This window comes from Eretmochelys imbricata, chromosome 3, assembly GCF_965152235.1.
Source record: "Eretmochelys imbricata isolate rEreImb1 chromosome 3, rEreImb1.hap1, whole genome shotgun sequence".
Lineage (NCBI taxonomy): Eukaryota > Metazoa > Chordata > Testudines > Cheloniidae > Eretmochelys > Eretmochelys imbricata.
Window position 1 is genome coordinate 115,215,013 of NC_135574.1, and position 24,684 is coordinate 115,239,696.

General features: G+C 39.8%; 1 protein-coding gene across 1 annotated transcript in view; it reads left to right on the plus strand.

Moving 5' to 3' along the window:
- The window catches only part of ESR1 (estrogen receptor 1), a 187,850-nt gene that overhangs the window by 156,470 nt on the left and 6,696 nt on the right, over nt 1–24,684 (plus strand). The window contains exon 6 of the mRNA XM_077811795.1: nt 16,077–16,210. Within this exon, the coding sequence (XP_077667921.1) occupies nt 16,077–16,210 (134 nt within the window). The remainder of the gene's footprint in view (nt 1–16,076; nt 16,211–24,684) is intronic.

The window sequence follows — 24,684 nt, forward strand, 5'->3', positions numbered from 1 at the left end:
GTTTCCTAACTCCCCTTGACATGCCTGGTGTTTAAATACATATTAGTCATAATTCCCACATATATCCAGATCTCTTAATAAACAAGACTATTAATGATCAGTGAGTTTTTAGTTTTCAAATGATACTTCACAAGGAATATTTTGTTTATTTTTTTATTTTATTTTATTTTTTTATTTTATTTTATTTTTATTATTATTACAATAGTGTGTAGGGTGTGAATACCTGGGTGCTGGATTGGGTCACAATCCACCAAAACTATTTAAAGAAAAGCTTGCTAATGTATTTTCCTCAATAATTTCCTGTGCTGATAAATTCCACAGGCTTATTCCATATTGCATAGCACATTATTAGCATCATCCAATTGTTGCATGCCTTTGGAGCAGCCTTGCTCTATAAAGTTTGATCCAACAGGATTGGTGCAAACCAGAGGATTAGCACTGAGCAATCTGCAAGAAACAAGGTTTTGTTTTTTGTACTTTTAAGCAGTAGCTCAGTATAAATACTAATATATAATAGTATAACTATGAAATAGAACAGGAAAAAGATATATTTATTGCCTCAGAAATAGCCCTATTCTGCTTAAGTTTCCATTGAAGCACATCATCTTTCTGTGTGCTTTGGCATTAGGAAATGTATAAAACAGTTTCTCTGTACAGGGAGCAGGAATTTATCTCTTCATTTAAACTTAGATTTCCACCAGTGCTTATACTGGACAAAAAAATCAAGAGAACAGAATAAAATTTTAAAATAGTCCTTAAGTCTTTGCACAGTAGCAGTATAATTTGTTACTTCAGGAAAGAAAATACAGAATATTATTGGGGAAAATACAATGTAAAGTCCATATCTGCCTTCCAAGAATCCATCTGCTCTACGTTTGATATTTTTCTAAGAAAATTGCAGAGAAACATTTACAAAATAGAGAGCAGAGCCAAAGTACTTCTGATCCTCCCTTTAGCTAATTGGAGAGGAGGAGGAACTGAGAGGAAACATTCAGAGAAGAGGAGGTCTGCATTGACAGGTAACATTTTCTTCTCTGTCCTCGTTCCCTGGGTGGATCGCTCCCATGAGCCATTTCCCTGGCCATCCCCAGGCAGCAATAGCAATAGACTTTAAGAGCAAAGAAGGCTATTTTTGGAAGTTAGGAAGCAATTGTACAAACAAGAATCTGTTTCTGTTGTTGCACAGTTGATAGTGTAACGAATGAGACAGATATCTCTATAAGGGTTAAAATAATAGGAAAGACTGGTACAATAAGTGCAATTTTAAAGTGATAGCTGACCTCTTTAGAGGAGCTCAGTTAATACTTATTGTGAAATAGAAAAATAGACACACTTCACAAAAAGTCATATGACATATACATGGTTCTTCTGAATGATATGCTGTTTTTAGGACTATATCTCATGAACAGGCCTGGCTAGAAACAGATGCTTTCAGCTGTTGAAAAGGGGAGATGCTTAGCTCTCCACAGGACAAGGCAGATGTTGCTAGTCTGGATGGTGCCCAAGAAAATAGATCTTAAAGATGTCACTAGTCCAGGACTGAAATTTGTTAGATCTGACCCCTAGCTCATTGTCATTTGGGAGGGAAATGTAACATTGCAGAACGGAACCAGCTCAAGAACAGTAAATACCACTCTGGTACAACTCTAAGTCAAAATTCTTCCCCTCTCTCAAGCACTAAGTCTGTGCATAACAGAAAAAACAAAACTTTTTTTATTAAGAGGAGAGGGAACACAGCATCAATTAGGAAAAACACAGCAACAATGATAGAAAAGTATACAAGCAGTAAGTAAACACCTGCCCCACAGTATCTTGGGTGGTAATTATTTGCCCCTCAACTAGGGCATATTAAGTACAGTTCTGCTGCCCTTTAGTCATACAGTAAGGATAATAACTTTTCTTAATCCCTGCAACCAAGACTTAAGTTAATTTTAACCCAAAACAGCCACAATTTGGCAAAACATTCTGCTGCATACCTTGGCAAAGTAGGTGTTTCTGTGCAAATATGCTCTGCCACTGAGGTCTTTTCCCCCCAAGTCATCAAGAGATGGCAAGAGAGAATTCAGACCACTGGTTTATGTCATCTAAGCCTATGATTCTACCATGTTGGTGGTGCTGTATTAAGCTCCAGGTATGTACCTAAATTTAGCTGAATATTAGCCTCTGACATCATGTGACCTGCAGGGTCAACAGCCTTGTTCCTTCTGTCTCTTGTTGGAGAGGATGACTGGGCAGAGCAACAGGGTCCAGAGATCAATAGAAGGGTTGTGGATGGGTGTCTGGCTGTAGAGTACCTCCATCCATGATCACAGAAGTAGCACTCCCCAGCTGGAGTTGCTTCCAGGGAGTGGGCAACCTTTTAAGCTGCTGGCCTAAATGCCAGTCTTTCCCTTTCAATTCCTGTCTTGCTGCTAGAATTACCAGGAAAACAATAATAATCTTGAAATTAATTAATAAGGCAGCAACCTAGCATTAATATTTCTTAATTACATGTAAGTGTGCCAGACCCTATCATCATTACTTCAAAAATGGATAACCGTACATAATACTGTTATGCAAACCCCAGCTCTTCTACCAGCCTACTTTTGTTCTGCTGGGGAGAAACCCAGTGGCTTGCTGGTCCCATTTGGTGTGTGTAGGACAAATGCATGTCCAGCATCTTCTGGGCCTTCTTCGCTCTCTGTGTCTATTCCTGGGATCCACAAAGGTCTCTCTTCACCCCCTTCTGTTGAGCAATGGCAGAAGGCATTGGTTGGGTATCCTGCTTAACTCCCAGCTATGGCTGAATCAAATAATTTGATGACTACCATAAATATCTGCTGCATTCATCAGCTGAGTGCAGGTGAACAGTTTCCATTCTTATTTAGCTTTTATGGCTTTGGTTTGAAAACGTCGAACCATATCTGAAAACTGTCTCTTATTGAGTTTCCTGTGCATGTTGTGCTTTCAGGTACTCAGATTCTATAGCAATGAGTCTGTAATAAAAGGCTAAGCACAATAGAATAAAATCAGAAAGGGACTATAGGATGCTTAGCTGGTCCCTCACATCTCGTAAAAGGTTTCAAATGTCTCAAAAATAGAAGGAGGACTTGTGGCACCTTAGAGACTAACAAATTTATTTGAGCATAAGCTTTCGTGAGCTACGTCTACTTGAAGTGAGCTGTAGCTCACGAAAGCTTGTGGTCAAATAAATTTGTTAGTCTCTAAGGTGCCCCAAGTCCTCCTTTTCTTTTTGCGGATACAGACTAACACGGCTGCTACTCTGAAACCTGTCAAATGCCTCAGGACATCACACTCTTAATAACTCTGTCTCTTGAGTAAAGGGACAGCAAAACAACATAAATATTGTTGCTCCAATTTACCATCAGTTTATTAGAAAAAATAGAAGCAGAGTGGATACAGAGCTTTGATTCAAAGCATTTAATTAATGACATGCTATTTGTATTTATTGCCAAGGGAGCAAGAACATAAACACTAACTAAATCCACTGCTGCATTTCAAAAACTTTTTTTTTAAAAAATCTATGTATAGTTTTTATTTTCAATTGACCAATGACAGCGATATGTTCCACTCTGGAAACCAAACCTCCAACAAACAGTCTGTAAACAAGTCACTTATTTAACAGAGCTGAGTGCAGTAGCGTGCAGAAAGCTAATAAAATGCAGAAAATGACTAAATTCTCTTCCACTTTTTGCTTTATTGATCTACTTTGAGGCTTGTTATTACATTGCAGTTATAGGCTATGGAGAACTAGATAAACATGCATTTTAAGTGTCAGACTTGCAATTCTTTTTAGAGTTTTCAATTCTGTTTACTTGAATTTGGGGTCTCTACAAGCCACAGTGAACACTTTTCAAGGGAATTTCACAATTCAAATAAGTTTAAAAATAATCAGGAGAAGGTCTATCCAGAGTTTTGGATCATCTTGAGTATTTATATTCTATTTATATTATGGTGATGACATGATTTTATGTAAGGTGTATTTGAAATCAGAACTTGGAACTATAAATAAAATCCCATAGTGGTGGTGGTCCTTTATTAAGAATAAAAGGACCCCCCAGAGGTCTATAAATATGATTCACCAGCAGAAACCATTGATAAGAGTATCTTACACCCTCTGCCCACTATGTCAACTGCTGTCCTGTTTTGAACACAATAGCTATCCCAGTTTTATTATAATTATCATAGAAGAGGTATGAGGAAGGGTAGAGATTTCTGCCACCTGTTAGCCTACAGATCTATTAAATATCACCCCTCATCAAGATGAATGAAGTCTTCTAGAAAAGATGCTTTGCTGCCTTCACACTTCAGGACAAATTCACCCCTGGGGGCTGAAACTCCATCAACCTCAATGGAACAGTAAATATGACCTTTCTAATAAAACTGCAAAATTTGATTAAATTGACTTAGAATCATAGAATATAATGGTTGGAAGGGGCCTCAGGAGGTCATCTAGTCCAACCCCCTGCTCAAAGCAGGACCAATCCCCAACTAAATCATCCCAGCCAGGGCTTTGTCAAGCCTGACCTTAAAAACGTCTAAGGAAGGAGATTCCACCACCTCCCTAGGTAACCCATTCCAGTGCTTCACCACCCTCCTAGTGAAAAAGTTTTTCCTAATAACCAACCTAAACCTCCCCCACTGCAAATTGAGACCGTTACTCCTTGTTCTAGCATCTGCTGCCACTGAGAACAGCCTAGATCCATCCTCTTTTGAACTCCCTTTCAGGTAGCTGAAAACAGCTGTCAAATCCCCCCCTCATTCTTCTCTTCTGCAGGCTAAATAATCACAGTTTTCTCAGCCTCTCCTCATAAGTCATGTGCTCCAGCCCCCTAACCATTTTTGTTGCCCTCCGCTGGACGCTTTCCAATTTTTCACATCCTTCTTGTAGTGTGGGCCCCAAAACTGGACGCAGTACTCCAGATGAGGCCTCACCAATGCCAAATAGAGGGGAATGATCATGTCCAATGCTCATTTGCTTTATTCTCCCATTAGTTAAGTGTATAGCAGAGCAAACACTGATATGGCAGTGCCAAATAATGCTACCACTGAGTGAAAAATGATTGCTAAACAAATTATTAATTATGTATTTATTTGCATTTGTAAAGCACTCATCTCCATAATATCTAATGAGGTATGGATTCCTATTCTGCAGTAAGAGACATTTTTAACCCCTAAACTGATATTAAAATGCATTCACATAGGTTATGGCCCACAGTTGATCCAAACCTTTGTGTGGGATGTTAGCATCTCTTCAGAACAGTGCTATAAGAAAGAGGCAGTTGCTATTGAGAACTGCAGTGGGGCATAATGCCACATGTGTAGATCAGAAATATGCATAGCCTTTACTTCAGTAACGAAGGAATTAATTCTTACTACAGTAAAGACGTTTATTGGTTTTCTATAAAATTCCTTTCCTTTAGTATCAAGGAGAATAATGGTTCAGGCTAGCTGTCCCATGGATCACTCTCTAGTCCCTGAGTGCACCCTTTCAGATGACAGGCCTTCCCTTCTCTCAGGGTGGAATTCCACAATTCTCCTGTTATTGACTGGTCCCCTGCACTAATGTACCCTGTGCAGACCTGACTGGGTTCAACCACTGCAAGTTTTCTCCTTGGGAGCTGTGACCAGTGGTGAATACAATAACCCGAAACAATCTTTTTAAACAGAGTATTGTTTGTTCTCAATAGTAGGAACAAAGCATAAAAAGAGAGAGAAGTTTTCACACAACCGAACAGTCTACATGCATCTGTCTCTTACCTTATGGCCCAGATAAATCTAGCTTATCCAAGACCCCAACCCTTTCCCCAGCAGTCCCTGCCTTCCTCTCTCCCTCTTGGTCTTCAGATGCTGTCCTTTTATCTGTCCCAAGTTCTGGGTTTCAGTTTTTCTTGCTTGGTTCCAACCCTCCAGGGGTTACCAGCTAGACCAGTGGTTCTCAAACTTTTGTATTGGTGACCCCTTTCACACAGCAAGCCTCTGAGTGTGACCTCTCTCCTGAATTAAAAACACTTTTTTTAAAATATTTAACACTATTGTAAATGCTGTAGGTGAAACATGGTTTGGGGTGGAGGTTTGCAGCTTGTGACCCCCACATTGTGATCAGCTTGATCCCCCATGTAATAACCTCATGAGCCCTGTGGAGTCACAACCCCCAGTTTGAGAACCCCTGAGCTAGACAGTTGAACCCAGCATGATGAGAGTTCAAAACTTCAAAGTGAATGACAACCATATTGTCCTTTAAGTACCATCTGATGCTATTGTCTCCTATGGAAATGCAAATAACCCCTGCTTGAATTAACCACATGTAATTATATAACAAACCCCACAATAATACCAAAACAGATACATGTAATATTTGTTTAATATTAGGCCGCTCTTGCATCCTTTACAAATAATATAGTGCATTATGGCTGTTCTGAATTGCTTTATCATCTGCTCCCAATCCTCATGCATTTTGCTGCTGCTGTTTTGATATTTCCCATTTGGGCTGAGAATGAGTCACTGTGCTTTTATGGTAGTTGCAGCTAGTGTATCCTCTTGTATAATTTTCTGTGTTTGCCATCTAGTTACTACAGTGATAGTTGCTACATAAATATACTGATGGATTGTACAGGTTAATTATTTCTTTTTAACTTAAAGGGTATTTACCACAACATTCCCCAAATGACATCTCATACTATAGCATCCTGAGGCAGAGTTAAAAATGGACCCAAAATAGGGTTTGAATCCAAACATCTCCAAAGTTTGAGGTTAGTTTGGAACTGATGCTCCAATTTGGCCTCTTAGAGAAAAAGTTTAGAGTTGCAAAGAGCCAAACTAAACTTCCTCACAATTTGGGGGCAAGCAGACTTTATTCCACCTATTAGTTTGGGCCCAGTTCTAATCACCATACTGCTAGTGATTCTTAGACTGTGATTCGTACAATGACTCTATTGGCACATGCTTTTGCAGAAGTTGATAAAAATATTAATGGTGTCTGAACAACAAAAGAGAGCTGCGGTTAGAGCTTGAGATATTAACTGAAAAAAATCCCTAGTAAATTAAAAAGCAACAAATGCCGAGGAAAATCAGCTCTGAAAATATCTTTCCAGTAGCTTTGATCCCCTCACCGCATCTCCTCAGGCTCCCTCTACCCATATTCGTGTCCCTGGAAAAAAAGCTCTTCCATACATAGGATGTGACTGATGAATGTAATACATTTGTTATTTATGTCTAATTAAATAGAAATGTGAGGATTAGAAGTAAGGTGTATTAAAGGACTGGGAAATGTATTCGGGATGAACAGACCACTATGGATAAAGTAGAATCTCCATTCCCTCCAAATCTTTGTCCAAAATTAAATTGGAACCAAAACTAGAGAGCTTTTTGAAAAATGAAAAGTTCATGCTCAGTTACCTTTTTTTCATTTTGTGCACATCTGCACTCAGTGCCAGTTTGAAGCACAAGCACCAACCACAGTAGTCCAAATAGAAACCTTTTGCCACTGTCCTTGCAGAGGAAATCATCTTGAAAGAGGGTGATGTAAAGGCTTTTATTCTGTACTCAGGTGCTGGCTGCATATTTGTATGCTTGGTTAAAAGGCTCAACGCTAGTAATAAATAAATAAATGCTGGAACTAGATCATTCCATGAACCTCTCCAAGCACTCACTTAAAATCCTTCTTTTTACCATTGTATAACAATAAAGGATCAGGTGACACTGGGGATTTATAAGTATCTGACGAAAATCCCTCACTCTGAGGGCTAGTCTACACCGCTGCTTTAACGTGGCTTGTGTAGTCATGGCAGTGTGCTGGGAGAGAGCTCTCCCAGAGCACTAAAAAACCACCTCCACGAGGTCTCTCAATTCAGGTCTCTCATTTCAGAGTAAACAGACAACTGCTGCTTTCACTGCTCTTGACAAAATCAGTAGGGATGACAATGTAAAGAATAGCAACTTGAGAGTTCAAGTAGTGACTTTCAAGTTTGTCACTTAGTTTAACTTGTTTCAGAGTAGCAGCCGTGTTAGGCTGTATCTGCAAAAAGAAAAGGAGGACTTGTGGCACCTCAGAGACTAACAAATTTATTTGAGCATAAGCTTTCGTGAGCTACAGCTCACTTCATCGGATGCATGTAGTGGAAAATCCAGTGGGGAGATTTTATACACACAGAGAACATGAAACAATGGGTGTTACCATACACACTGTAACAAGAGTGATCAGGTAAGGTGACATCATGTCCCATGGTGTGCTATACTTAGCCTACACTGGTTTAAATAGATGTTCAAGCTCTAAATGTTTGATAATACTCTTATTCATTGTTGGAAAAATGGAAGGCAACAGAGGAGACCTCTGACAGTGGATGTGTTAACAGTATCAATATCTCACAATGTGCAACAGCCAGCTACCACAATACTAAGGGGAAAGTAAATGAGAGATGTGAAAGGTTGGTAATAGGGAGTGCAAGTATGAATTACAGCTTCCTGATTTTGGGCAACACAGAACAGGTAGAAGCTTTGAGCTTCATTTGAAAAAGGGATGGGGAATCAGGAGGGAAGAGAGCAGACTTCACCAAATAATTGCTGTGGTAGCAGCAAAAGAGCAATCACTGATATAAGTCAAAATTGGAGAAGGGGGGTGTAACATATATGAGACTTTGAATATTGCATCTTTCCAAAGTGTATTATAAGGAGATACACTGATGCCACAGACATATGGTCTATGCAAAGACTATTATAACATTTATGTGTTTGATACATATTTATGAGCTTACAAGTGATTGAGATTGGATTTCTGTCTCAAGGGGTAAGATAAAGGAGGTGTCTGGCAGGAACTAATGTCAATGAGGGTTAATTAACGAAAATATCCAATACCGAAAACAATGTAGGTAACAAGTCATTTTGAAGTTTCATTCCCTGGAAATAGCTCAAGAGGCCTAACATGCAAAATACCTGAAAGTTTATAAAGTGACATTCCTAACTTAGAAAGAGGGTGTCACTCACACTTGATCCAAGAACTGGCACGAGTCCATGACCAGAGACAGGCCCTGTGAGAGGGCTTGAAGTACACTAATCCTATCAGGGGCTCCATGTAGAAGATGGCTGACTACCTGGTAAGCTAGAAAAGCAAATAAGTTGTTTGTTTTTTATGATATGATTTCTCCGAATTGCTTTTGTTCAGAACAAATAGCACTTTTCTATCAGAGCTGATGGTCATTGATAACCCTATTATTGCCCCTGAAAGAGTGGAAATGCAGGCGCTGAACTGAGGTCAGATATGGTGAGGTGATCACAGTGAATTGCAGGAGTCTACAGTCTAAGTCCCCAGTCTGAAGAGAGAGGATTGTTGCACTCTACTCTGAGATAGGTGATTGCTGTGTGGTGTGCTCTCAAGTAGGCATTGAAGGGGTCAGAGGTGCAGTTATGTTGGGAAGTGTGACAGCGAGCATAGGGAGAGATGAAATCATGGAGATATATTGGGATCATGAGGGTTCCTGAAGATGAGGAGAGCAATCTTGAGTGGGCAGGGAGTCAGTGAATAATCAAATATTCACTGGTGTTTTCACTTTCCTTCCTAAACCAAGATACAGACATCCCATAATTTCTTCCCCATAAATTCTGTCATATGAGTGTCTTATTAATGTCTTATGCTCTAAGCCTTCTAATGCATGCACAGTTGGTCAAACTTTAAAAATCCTTGTGACTGAAAGGATCTCTGAAATGAAACAAACAAATAGCACAGAGTCCTCTACAGAGAAGTTTCTTCTTTTCTCTTCTGGAACAGATATTAATTGATCTATCTCCTATAGCTTTAGCAGGGTAATTTTATCAGCAAAGAGCATTAAGATCCTATTGGCCATCCTGGCAATATTAGACTACAGGCCAGATTTTTTTCAAAACTGCTAAGCACCTGCAGCTCCCATTGACTTCAGTGGGAACCTCTGTGAATAAGGCACAAGTCTCATAAGCCAGTATTTTCAAATCTGGGAACTTAGAGTTAGACACTAAACCTACATTGACACCTAATTTAAAAAGTTGGCTTTTCGGAGAGTCTGTAGGATCCTCAGCTGCCATTGAAGTAAATGGGAACTGCAGGTGTTCAGAATCTGTGAAATTCAGGTAATTTTTCGGTAGGTGCTTAAATGTGAATTTAGTACTTTTTAGATACAAGTTTGAAAATTAAGGCCATAGTGTTGCAAATCATAGAATCATAGAATATCAGGGTTGGAAGGGACCTCAGGAGGTCACCTAGTTCAACCCCCTGCTCAAAGCAGGACCGATCCCCAATTAAATCATCCCAGCCAGGGCTTTGTCAAGCCTGACCTTAAAAACTTCTAAGGAAGGAGATTCCACCACCTCCCTAGGTAACGCATTCCAGTGTTTCACCACCCTCCTAGTGAAAAAGTTTTTCCTAATATCCAACCTAAATCTCCCCCACTGCAACTTGAGACCATTACTCCTTGTTCTGTCATCTGCTACCACTGAGAACAGTCTAGAGCCATCCTCTTTGGAACCCCCTTTCAGGTAGTTGAAAGCAGCTATCAAACCCCCCTCATTCTTCTCTTCCATAGACAAATAACTAAATGATAAATATGTAAGATTTTTGCTGAGGCCAAAGTAATCTAAAGTTTTAGCCTTACAGTAGAGCCACTTGACAAGACATCCTTGATTGAAATATTGAGCGTGTGAACTAATAGCCATTAAAATATCTAAATAGGTCAGTATCGTTACACATGAAGTTCTTTACAAAAACGTTATCAGTAGGGTACCTGATTGATCAAAGTATATTGCTTGCTATTGAAAGATTTTTTTCCTCTCAGTTGAATCATATGACTCTCTCCTTAAAATGAAAAGGAGTACTTGTGGCACCTTAGAGACTAACCAATTTATTTGAGCATGAGCTTTCGTGAGCTACAGCTCACTTCATCGGATGCATACCGTGGAAACTGCAGCAGACTTTATATACACACAGAGATCATGAATCGGATGCATACCGTGGAAACTGCAGCAGACTTTATATACACACAGAGATCATGAAACAATTGTTACAGCCGTGAAACAGAGTAACACGGCTGTTACTCTGAAACCTCTCCTTAAAATGAGAGCTCATTGACGCACCTTAAAAATCTGTCTTTGCCAAGAAATATACATTGAAAACAGTAATGTGAAAATCTCAGAATCAGTCCAGACTCTGTGATGTTTTTAGGTGCTTTAAGCTGAAAACTGGCTGATAGTAGCTAGATGGCTTTTGAGGAGCAAATATATTTCTTACACAGCCTCCTTAATGGTCTGCAATGGAAACATTCTTTAGAATATGTCAATAGCCAGTGCATACTGAAATCCTTTTCTTATTGCTAGCTATCCATAATTCTTGTCTCATTTTTATCTGGGAATTTGCAAACTGTTGAAATAAAGATTTTAGCTCCTCTGAAACCTTGCACAGTTCTACATGTGGAGGTTTAATCCTGCTCCAGTTTAACAAAACCACTAGCTGCTCAGCCAGAAACAAAGAAGCTGAACAGAACAAGATACCTGTCTTATTATAAAACTTCATGTAATGATTCAAGGGATTTGTTTTCTGAGGAATTACATTTTAACGAGAAGTAGAGATTTGAGGGAAAGCATGGATTGTATTCAGAGTAGCAGCCGTGTTAGTCTGTATTCGGAAAAAGAACAGGAGTACTTGTGGCACCTTAGAGGCTAACAAATTTATTGGAGCATAAGCTTTCGTGAGCTACAGCTCACTTCATTGGATGTATCATTTACCCCTTGCTTTGCATTACTAATTATTTTCATTTGTTCATGAAAATCTTTAACACCTCTTTTCTTTTCACTTTATTGATGTCCATACAGAGAGGTACATTTTAGCGTACCAATGTAAGACTTTCCACACTATTTTACCCATGCAGTTTCACCAGTCTTGCTGCTGTAATGTTAGTGATTCAATACTGAGGCTGAGCAGCAGCTGCTTTTGCAAATGACCACACTCTGTGTTTTAGCTGCTCTTGCTGCTCTGAAATGAAGTGACTGATAACTAGAATTTTGAGAGAGACAGAGAGACCTGCTCCAGAATAGGCAATAGCCCAGTGGTTAGGGCATTAACCTGGAACATGAGTGCCTCATTCAGAGCAGGGACTTAAACTTGGGTCTCTAACCTCCCAGGTAAATACCCTGCCCACCAGGCTATAGAGTCGCTCTTGCTCTTCCTCGTCCTCCTCTGCTCCATCCATAAATATTTATTTATACAAAGTGGAACAGCTCCAATAGGAGGGATTGAGAGACAACCCACCCCTCTGCCATCTCTTCCTCTGCCCCCCAATAGCCTATAGCTCAGTGGTTAGAGGACTCACTTGGCATGTGCGAAACCTACATTCAAGTCCATCCTAGGTGAGTGCCCTGGACATTGGCTATTCTGGGATGGGTGTGTGTATATGTGTGTGTCTCTATTATTATTTATTTATTTATTATTATTTCACCAAAAAAATCTCATAAAGTCATGGTTTTGTTCAACGCAGAATGAAAACAAATTGCAAAACCTCAATTTCACCCCCAGCCCCCAAACAGAATTCTTGTTTTCTGGCCAGCATAACTGAAAACTCCACTTCTTGGTTCAAATTAATCTCTTGTGTAAGGAGATGCAAACATTAATTTCAACAGAGTTGCATCCACATACACCAAGGTTGAGTTTAGCCCATTGCCTCAATTCCATATAGATTCATAGATATTAAGATCAGAAGGGACCATTATGATCATCTAGTCTGACCTCCTGCACAACGCAGGCCACAGAATCTCACCCACCCACTCCTACGAAAAACCTCACCTATGTCTGAGCTATTGAAGTCCTCAAATCGTGGTTTAAAGACTTCAAGGAGCAGAGAATCCTCCAGCAAGTGACCCGTGCCCCATGCTATAGAGGAAGGCGAAAAACCTCCAGGGCCTCTTCCAATCTGCCCTGGAGGAAAATTCCTTCCCAACCCCAAATATGGCGATCAGCTAAACCCTGAGCATATGGGCAAGTTTCACCAGCCAGATACTACAGAAAATTCTTTCCTGGGCAACTCAGATCCCACCCCATCTAACATCCCATCACAGGCCATTAAGCCTATTTACCATGAATATTTAAAGGTCAATTAATTACCAAAATCATATTATCCCATCATACCATCTCCTCCATAAACTTATTGAGTTTAATCTTAAAGCCAGATAGATCTTTTGCCCCCACTGCTTCCCTTGGAACACTATTCCAAAGCTCCACTCCTATGATGGTTAGAAACCTTCGTCTAATTTCAAGTCTAAACTTCCTGGTGGCCATTTTATATCCATTTGTACTTGTGTCCACATTGGTACTGATCCTAAATAATTCCTCTCCCTCTCCAGTATTTATCCCTCTGATATATTTATAGAGAGCAATCATAGCTCCCCTCAACCTTCTTTTAGTTAGGCTAAACAAGCCAAGCTCCTTGAGTCTCCTTTCATAAGACAAGTTTTCCATTCCTCAGATCATCCTAGTAGCCCTTCTCTTTACCTGTTCCAGTTTGAATTCATCCTTCTTAAACATGGGAGACCAGAACTGCACACAGTATTCCAGGTGAGGTCTCACCAGTGCCTTGTATAATGGTACTAAATCCTCCTTATCCCTTCTGGAAATACCTCTCCTGCTGCATCCCAAGACCGCATTAGCTTTTTTCATGGCCATATCACATTGGCGGCTCATAGTCATCCTATGATCAACCAATACTCCAAGGTCCTTCTCCTCCGTTACTTCTAATTGATGCGTCCCCAGCTTATAACTAAAATTCTTGTTATTAATCCCTAAATACGTAACCTTACACTTCTCACTATTAAATTTCATCCTAGTACTATTACTCCAGTTTGATGAAGTGAGCTGTAGCTCACGAAAGCTCATGCTCAAATAAATTGGTTAGTCTCTAAGGTGCCACAAGTACTCCTTTTCTTTTTCCAGTTTACAAGGTCATCCAGATCCTCCTGTATGATATCCCAGTCCTTCTCTAAATTGGCAATACCTCCCAGCTTTGTATCATCCACAAACTTTATTAGCACACTCCCACTTTTTGTGCCGAGGTCAGTAATAAAAAGATTAAATAAGATTGGTCCCAAAACTGATCCTTGAGGAACTCCACTGGTAACCTCCCTCCAGCCTGACAGTTCACCTTTCAGTAGGACCCGTTGTAGTCTCCCCTTTAACCAATTCCTTATCCACCTTTCAGTGTTCTTATTGATCCCCATCTTTTCCAATTTAACTAATAATTCCCCATGTGGCACGGTATCAAACGCCTTACTGAAATCTAGGTAAATTAGACCCACTGCATTTCCTTTGTCTAAAAAATCTGTTACTTTCTCAAAGAAAGAGATCAGGTTGGTTTGGCACGATCTTGCTGGAGCATTGTAAATAAACAGACTAAAGATAACTGATTTTAGACTGAACCCTCCTCAGTAGTCTGTCTCTTTCTTTGAGTACCCACTTGAATATCTTTCCATCTAGGATTTTATTCTGTGCTTATCACCATAGTAACTGAGCTCCTACTATGTCAGAAAACTGCGGTGTTAATTGGTGTAGGTGAGAAACTACTGTCATTTAAACTGTCCTTCACTGAAAGAAGTTAATGTTGCTTTGCAATTACTTGCTTTGGTACTAGAAGATTCACAAGTGTCTTGTCTACCCTTGGAGCACTGAAATAAGTAATATTTGAATATACACATGATTTAAAATGTTTTTTGCAGTTTTCTGTAGTAGTGATCTTTAAAATACTGTTTTACTCAAAAACTGGTTATGTAAAGTTGACCTCTTCTTAATCAACAGATGTGCTCACATGAGCACTCATAGTTCTAAATTCGGATACATTCAAATAAGTTTTATCTATTTTTATTCCTGTTAGGACTACACAGACAAGTAGCTAACAGATAGTAATCTGAAGATTCTATTCGACCTTGTCCCTTATCAGTTTCTTTTTTTTAATAAAGTTCTAATCAATTATACCTGTACAACCTCTTGAAGTTTGCAGAATTCAAAATGAGTTTGCAGGACTAAACTGCAGAGGAATAAGAAAAATTAGTCTTTTTATTTACTATCTGATCACCTTTTGCACTTGGTAAGGATTTTTCTTTCTAGTGGCAAACTCAGTAATTCTTTGCATTATAACAATGACATATTACTACTTAGTTTCACAGGGCCAAATTCATCCCTGGTGCCATGCCATTAGGTCAGTAGAATTGCACCTGGTGTGACATTGGTCCAGCGGGTTAGAGAATGTCTGTTCTCTGTATAATTCCATACATTCTTCCTCCTGACTCAGATTAGCTCAGCTGTACCTGAGTGAGGGAAATGCAAACAACCATCAATAGCATCCCATAAAGGAAAGTCACTTAGGATAACTACTACTCTGACTGCATCTGAACCACCTGATTTAATTGCCCAAAATCTGTCATTGTGAACAGTGGGTCGTGGATTAAATGCCGTTGTTAGTGGGCTGGCTGGATGCTTTACAGCATCACTGAGCTTTGTCTTGAGATAAACAAAATCATATAATGTCATGGCATGAGTGCCATTAACTAATAAGGGACTCCTGAATCATTACACAAATGTAAGAGAAATATGAGTAACATGTCAGAATACTAGTTTATAATGCCAACAGGAAAAGATTAGGGAGAAGTACTGTGAAGCATAAAGAAAAATTAAAGAAAAAGAGAAGACAAATGAATCAAAGCAATAAGGGGGAAAAGAAACAAGGAAAATATCTTTAAAAAAAAAATCTTTGTTCTTAAGATGGTTTGCTCACAGGAAGTTAACCTGCATGATGACTCCTACTGGTGTACAGACCATTAAGTAATTAGCAACTCTTTTGGAAAAATAAACATCTCTATATTTTCACTTTGGATGTTGGCCCTTATCCTCAACTACCTTCCACTTTGCTTAGACACGTTGGTGCACAGTAAGCATAGTGAGTAAAAGCACTACGCAATCAGAATGGAGTTGATAGTTAAGAAGTCAAATTGTAGTGGAAGGATCTGGGGATAAAAAACATCTTGCTGTTTGGATAAATCTGTGAATAGCTTGCTCTGTGGTTGCATTCTTGCAGGAATCAAGGGAAGTGCGTAGAGGGCATGGTGGAGATCTTTGACATGCTGCTGGCCACTGCTGCTCGGTTCCGTGTGATGAATCTCCAGGGGGAGGAATTTGTGTGCCTTAAGTCAATCATCCTGCTCAATTCAGGTAAGTGGCATGTTCACATAAACACTTTTATTATTTAATGTAGTAATTCAATTACTGTTGCTGTTTACAGACCTAAAAGTGGCAATTCTTCACCAAAAAAAATTCAAAAACAGACTCCAACAAGAAATTGCAGAACTAGAATTAATTTGCAAACTAGACACTATCAAGTTAGGCCTGAATAAAGATTGGGAGTGGATGGGTCATTACACAAACTAAAAACTATTTCCCCTTGCTAATTTTTTCCCATACTGTTACTCACACCTTCTTGTCAACTCTTTAAAATGGGCCATCCTGATTACCACTACAAACCGTTAATTATTCCTCCTGATTATAATAGCCCACTTTAATTGATTTGTCTCGTTAGAGTTGGTATGGCAACACCCATCGTTTCATGTTCTCTGTGTGTGCGTGTGTGTGTGTACACTCCTCATTCTTTTTGCTGATACAGACTAACACAGCTACCACTCTGAAACCTGTTTGATTTCAGTTGTTGTTTGGATGTGAAAAGAGGTTGGATCAGAGAATTAGACGGGGAATTTGTGATGTACAGCCTTAAGGCAAAGACAGACAGTGTAAACTTGTTCAGTACAAAAAGTAGCCAGGGAATTGACTCAAAAAGCAGTTGATATACTGAAAGCAACAGACCTGAAGGATGATTTGGGCAGTATTTTTGATGGATTGGGGGTCGGGGTGGGTCAAGATTAGTATTAAAAAGATCTGAGAGGAGGTGATGACAGTAGTTGAAGCAACCCTCATAGTGTCAAGGGGTGATTCTAATTTTAGTTTTAGAACTGGAGTTTAAACATTCCTGTTTAGGTGGTAAAACTAAGGGAAGGGATGGCAAAGGCATGGCTAAATTTGTCAGAATGTATGTAAAGACCTTGAGGTTGAAATGGCCAAATAAAGCTGAGAAGTAAGGCACAAAAAGAAAGGATCTTGCATCTCTGACCAGAAGGTTTCATCTATTTAAAATGAGAGAAAATAGAAACATATGTGTTCTAAGTGCAGGCTAAAGCATATAGCACTTTTCTAAAGCCGTAATGATAAGTTCTGTTAAAGGAGGCTCTACTCCCAGAAGCGATTACAGAAAATTGACCCCACCTTAAATTTATGGCCAAAAGAGATCATCACGATCATCTAATCTGATCTCCTTAGCATTTGAGCCACAGAACCTCACCCACCCACTCCTATAGTAGCTCCATAACCTCTAGCTGAGTTACCGAAGTCCTCAAATCGTGATTTAAAGGCTTCAAATTACAGAGAAGCCACCATTTACTCTAGTTCCATTGTTCTCAAACTTTTGTATTGGTGACCCCTTTAACACAGCAAGCCTCTGAGTGTGATTCCCCCTTATAAATTAAAGGCACACTTTTTTATATATATTTAACACTATTATAAATGCTGGAGGTGAAGCAGGGTTTGGTGGGTGGAGGCTGATAGCTTGTGACCTGCATGTAATAAATAACCTCATGACCCCCTGAGGGGTAACAACTCCCAGTCTGAGAATCCTTGCTCTAGTTCAAAGCAGCAAGTGACCTGTGGCCCATGTTGCAGAGGAAGGTGGCAACCCCTAAGTACCTTACCAATCTGTCCTGATGGAAAATTCCTTCCTGATCCCAAATATGGCAGTCTGTTAGACCCTGAGCATGTGGGAAAGACCCATCAGCCAGACACCTAGAAAGAATTCTCTGTAGAAACTAGAGCCCTCCCCTTCTAGTGTTCCATCTATGGGCATTGGAAATATTTGCAAATAACAGTTGTAGATGGGCCATATACCATTGTAAGCAATCTCATCATACCATCCGCTTCATAAACTTATCAAGCTCCATCTTATAACTTAGGTTTTTTGCCCCCACTATTCCCCTTGGAAGGTTGTTCCAGAACTTCACTCCACTGGTGATTAGAAGCCTTTGTATAATTTCAAGCCTAAACTTGCTTGTGTCCAGTTTATATCCATTTGTTCTTGGCCAATGCTGGCACTTAACTTAAATAACTCCCTCTCCCTCCCTAGCATTTATCCCTCCGATGTATTTATAGAGAGCAATCATATTTCCCCTCAGCCTTCATAGGATCATAGAAGATATGGGTTGGAAGAAACCTCAGGAGGTCATCTAGTTCAACCCCCTGCTCAAAGCAGGACCAACCCCAACTAAATCATCCCAGCCAGGGCTTTGTCAAGCCGGGCCTTAAAAGCCTCTAAGGATGGAGATTCCACCATCTCCCTACGTAACCCATTCCAGTGCTTCACCACCCTCCTAGTGAAATAATTTTTCCTAATATCCAACCTAGACCTCCCACACTGCAACTTGAGACCATTGCTTCTTGTTCTGTCATCTGCCACCACTGAGAACAGCCTCGCTCCATCCTGCTTGTTGTTAGTCCCTAAATGCATGACTTTACACAATTAAATTTCATACCATTTCATTTACTTCAGTTTTCAAGGTCATTCAGATCTTCTTGTATGATATTTCTGGTCCTTCTCCATATTGGCAATACCTCCCAAATTTGTGTCATCCACAAATTTTATTATCACATTATCGCTTTTTCTGCCAAGGTCTTTAATGAAAATGTTTAAATACGATTGGTCCCAAGACTGATCTTTGAGGCACTTCATTTGCAACCTCCCTCCAGCCTGACAGTTGATCTTTCAGCATGAAGACTATACTCTCCCCTTTAACCAGTTCCTTACCCTCCTTTCAATTCTCATATTAACCCACATCTTTTCTAATTTAATTAATCATTTGTTTGTGGAACTGTATCAAATACTTCACTGAAATCCAGATAGAGTAGATCTACTGCATTTCTTTTGTCCTGAAAATTGGTTTTCTTCTCAAAGAAAGAGATCAGGTTGGTCTGGCATGATCTACTTTTTGTAAAACTGTGTTGTATTTTATCCCTGTTACCTTTTACCTCTTTATTCTTAACCTCTCTCTCAACATTTTGTTCTAAAACCTTCCACACAATTGAGGTCAAACTAACAGGCCTGTAGTTTTGCAGATCACTTTTTTCCTTTCTTAAATATAGGTACTATATTTGCAATTCTCCAGTCATAGGTTGTCAAGGTTCCTCCCCCACTCTGAACTCTAGGGTACAGATGTGGGGACCTACATGAAAAACCTCCTAAGCTTATCTTTACCAGCTTAGGTCAAAACTTCCCCAAGGTACAAAATATTCCACCCGTTGTCCTTGGACTGGCCGCTACCACCACCAAACTAATACTGGTTACTGGGGAAGAGCTGTTTGGACGCGTCCTTCCCCCCAAAATACTTCCCAAAACCTTGCACCCCACTTCCTGGACAAGGTTTGGTAAAAAGCCTCACCAATTTGCCTAGGTGACTACAGACCCAGACCCTTGGATCTTAAGAACAATGAATAATCCTCCCAACACTTGCACCCCCCCTTTCCTGGGAAATGTTGGATAAAAAGCCTCACCAATTTGCATAGGTGACCACAGACCCAAACCCTTGGATCTGAGAACAATGAAAAAGCGTTCAGTTTCTTACAAGAAGACTTTTAATAAAAATAGAAGTAAATAGAAATGAAGAAATCCCCCCCTGTAAAATCAGGATGGTAGATATCTTACAGGGTAATTAGATTCAAAAACATAGAGAACCCCTCTAGGCAAAACCTTAAGTTACAAAAAAGATACACAGACAGAAATAGTTATTCTATTCAGCACAATTCTTTTCTCAGCCATTTAAAGAAATCATAATCTAACACATACCTAGCTAGATTACTTACTAAAAGTTCTAAGACTCCATTCCTGGTCTATCCCCGGCAGAAACCAGCATACAGACAGACAGACAGACCCTTTGTTTCTCTCCCTCCTCCCAGCTTTTGAAAGTATCTTGTCTCCTCATTGGTCATTTTGGTCAGGTGCCAGCAAGTTTACCTTTAGCTTCTTAACCCTTTACAGGTGAGAGGAGCTTTCCCCTGGCCAGGAGGGATTTGAAAGGGGTTTACCCTTCCCTTTATATTTATGACATAGGGTATGACCCCTGAGTTTATGGAGTCATTAAGAATCCTTACTATTAGACTAGCACTTTCATGTGCCAGTTCCTGTAATGTTTTTGGATGGAGTTGATCTAGGCCTCCTGATGTGGTCCCATCAAGCTGTTGAGTTTGGCTTCTAACTCAGATGTGGTAATTTCTGCTTCCATATCCTTGTTCCTATTAGCCCTGTGCCACTGCCCCCTAAGCTCCTCATTACCCATTTTAAAAAACTGAGGCAAAGTATTTGTTGGGCCATACCTAGATTATCTTTAATCTCCACTCCATCCTCCGTATTTAGCTGTGCTGCTTCTTCTTTCCTTGTTTTCTTTTTATTGATATGGCTAAAGAACATTTTACTATTGTTTTTTATTTCCTTTGCAAGGTCTAGCTCAGCTTGGCTTTTGGCAATTCTCACTCTTTTTTAATGCTTTCTGACCTCCAAAAGACAGTTTTCCTTGCTGATCTGTCCCTTCTTCCATTACTTGAAGGCTTTTTGCTTTCTCTTGATAACCTGTTCATCCAGTTTGGTCTGCAACCTTTCCCTATGATTTTTCCCTTTAGTTTGGGATGCAGGGTTGCAGAATGTTTTGTCTGTTTAAAATGAGAGAAAATAGACAAATATTTATTTTAAATTCAAGCTGGAGCATACAGCCATATTCTAAAGTCATAATGTTAATTTCTGTTAAGAGGTTCTCCTACCAAAAGTGATTATATAAAATTGATACCACCTTACCTAACAGTGTCATTTTTAGTCAGAATCTAAAGTAACTTTTGAATAATGTAGAGTTCTGGTAACTGTGGGCTCAAAACAGCCAATGGCAGAGCAAAGTGGATTCTGTTGTAAAGTGCATAATTATATCACAATGGAAAATGAATTTCCAGTGGTACTGGACCACACTGTTGCTCTACTTAACCTTAGAGTCTCCTACCCTTCTCCAGGTTATGCCTAAGGGGAACACCGAAAGTCAGGTTAGAATCCCAGCTTTCTGACGGTCTCCCAGGCTGCTAGGACACTGTCAGTACTTCTCAACAAGTGCTGGCTGGAGAACTGTAATTCTCTTTCACAGATGTTTCTGAAAATTTGGTTTGGTTCCAGTTCTGGGACAAAAACCAAAAATTTCAAAATTCTTAGTGAGACAGAAATCTGAAATCTGTTTCATTGCAAAAAAATCAAACATTCATTTTGATAATTTCAAAATGAAATTCCAGCAGGTGGGCTGAAGGGGAGCTGGGAGCCTACAAGCCCCATGAGCCCCAGCTGAGCTAGATGCCCCAGAGACAGTGCTCCCAGAGTTTCCTGGTTCCCTTTCAGCCCATCAGGCTGACATAGTTTACAAACTCTGTGGGGGGAAAAGCCCCAGTGATTTGAATTGGACTGGGGAAAAGGAGCAGCTCTGTGTGGCATGCTTCCCTGAGCAGCTGTAATGGGTCCTCTAAGCCTTTGATAACTGTTTAGAAGGTTACTTAGGGTGGTTGTGAGACACCGGCCAATAGTAGTGTGACATGTTGGTTGCCCCTACTATGAATAGTTTGGAAGGGAGTTCTGAGGCAATTTCTACATGGGAAATCAGCTCTACAGTTCCTCAAATGTGTATCCCCACAAATCTCAGCCCAGTGTGGTTTTTAATGCATTTACCAATAGCTTTAGCCACACCATTCACCAATAATTATCACAAAGTGTATATCTGAGGAAACACAGTTATTCAGCATACTTTAAATTGATATGGCAAACATAATTATCAATGTGATAAATTGAGGATAAAATAACAACATATAGTCTCTTCATAAAAGCAAAAAAATTTAATACTTCCTGAAAATAAAAAAAGATCTGTGTGAGTGATTATCATGGCAATTATGATCATTTTTAGCCAATACGTTGCAATTGAATTATCCTCTTTGCATATTGTTGATTTACAAGAAATATCTGATTTAACCCTAGAAAATGATTACTACATCATTCAAGATTTTTTGTTCCATTTATGTTTCTTGTCTATTTTGTTTGACCCACACTTTGAAGTGTCCTTGTTCCACAGTTGGAGTTTAGTAAGTTGAGTGTTCTAGTGTGATGCTATTCAGATTGGCAATGCCAGGACTTGCTTAGACGGTATCCTTTTCAGACCTTGCCAACCGCGCTTTGTGGTATCTATCTGGCTTTTGTTATAGAGGGTTTTGTTTTCTTCTTATAATGGGGAAATTGTACAAAACTAAGAAGTGAGTGCACTTGGATCCAAATAGTGTGTGGTTGAGGTATTCTTATCTCTTGGGTATATGAGCAAAATAACTGTAATAAATCTGTCCAGCATGCACTACTGAAAAACGAACGCAAAGACTTTATGTTCTGCTTATTGAAAGTTTTTATTTTGTATGTGGTGGGGGCTATAAAAGAAACATTGTATTGTAACGATTTTGGGATGGCATGGCTGCATTACTCACTCAGCACTGAAGAGAACAACTATGCAGCCTTCAGAGGGGGAGTGAGAGAGAGATACAGGGCTAGCAGCATATGCTGTATGTCCTTTGGAAATATATGTAGCAAAACTTTAGACACTCCCCCTGTCATAAATATAAAGGGAAGGCTAACCACCTTTAAATCCCTCCCGGCCAGAGGAAAAACCCTTTCACCTGTAAAGGGTTAAGAAGCTAAAGGTAACCTCGCTGGCACCTGACCAAAATGACCAATGAGGAGACAAGATACTTTCAAAGCTGGAGCGGGGGAAAAGCAAAGTGTCCTCTCTGTCTGTGTGATACTTTTGCTGGGACCAGAGCAGGAATGCAGGTCAGAACTCCTGTAAAGGGCTAGTAAGCAATCTAGTTAGAGATGTGTTCGATTCTGTTTTGTTTAAGTGGCTGATAAAATAAGTTGTGCTGAATGGAATGTATATTCCTTTTCTTGTGTCTTTTTGTAACTTAAGGTTTTGCCTAGAGGGATTCTCTGTGTTTTGAATCTGATTACCCTGTAAGGTATTTACCATCCTGAATTTACAGAGGTGATTCTTTTACTTTTTCTTTAATTAAAATTCTCTTTTAAGAACCTGATTGCTTTTTCATTGTTCTTAAGATCCAAGGGTTTGGGTCTGTGTTCACCTCTGCAAATTGGTGAGGATTTTTATCAAGACTTCCCCAGGAAAGGGGGTGTAGTGCTTGGGGGGATATTTTGGGTGGGGAGACATTTCCAAGTGGGCACTTCCCCTGTTGTTTTTGTTAGACACTTTGGTGGTGGCAGCTTTAAACCTAAGCTGGTAAGAATAAACTTAGGGGGTCTTTCATGCAGGTCCCCATATCTGTACCCTAGAGTTCAGAGTGGGGAAGGAACCTTGACACCCCCACACCTCCTAGTTATACTGGGCTATGAGATATCAGAACTTTAATCAGGTCCAGGAGTGAATATTGCCCAGAATGCACCTTGGGTCAATGTCACTTTTTTGTGGATGGTTTAGGTTCTCTTGTGTGCACACATTATGGCTCATGTGTTAATTACACAATCACATACTGGTTTTTCCACAGGACCCTACTTCATTCAATGCATAGAATGACCAGTGCTGTGGGAATGAATTAGGGTTGCATAGAGAATGACTGTGGTGTCTGTAAGACTCCTGGGGCTCGTTTATTGCAGGAATGCGTGTAGAGAAAAAGGTTATGGGCCACAGAAAGAGAAAGGATAACATTGTGGTTAAGATGTTGAATGCCACTCTGAAGAATTGGATTATATCCCTGCCTCTGCCACAGAGTTCTTGTGTGATGCTAGGAAAGTCTCTTAAACCAAACTTTTCCCAGGTGGTCATGAACTTTTATGGGTGCCTAACCTGAGACTCCTGGGCCTGATTTGCAAAAGTGCTGAGCTCTCGCAACTGCAGATGAATTGAGTGAGAGCTGCAGCTACTTAAAACCCCTAGCAGTATGGTCTGAGGAGTGAACATGGGTTAGGCAAAAGGAGGCCCTGTGTTTGAATCCTAGGCAAGTCACTTTGCATTTCAATTTCCCCAACTGTAAAATGGGGTCATAGTATTTCACCCACCTACCTCGCTGGGGTGTTGTAATGATGAATTAATAAATATCTGTACAGTGCTGAAAACATATAAAGTGCGACAAAAATGCTAAGTTTTCTGAAAAATCAGGTTGTCAGTGTCTCAAGCTGGCTGCCCAGTGATTGAGCCACCCACCACAAATGCTTGCAAATTTTGCCCTTAATCTCTCTCTTCCTCAATTCTCCATCTGTAAAAACTCCTCTCTGCAGGGATGTCATAAAGATAAATTAATGAATATTTGTGATGCACTTAGAAACTACTATGGTAAGTGTAATAAAAAAAAGAAATGAGTAATTCTGTACTCAAGGTGGATAGTGTGTGGTAAACCATGCCTGTGGCCACACATTGAATGAGGAGGATAAAAAGAAATATGTTACGGCTACCTCATTCCCTGTATAGAGAAGGAGACTGGATTCCTGTGGAAAATATACAGAAAATATACAGACATTATATTTG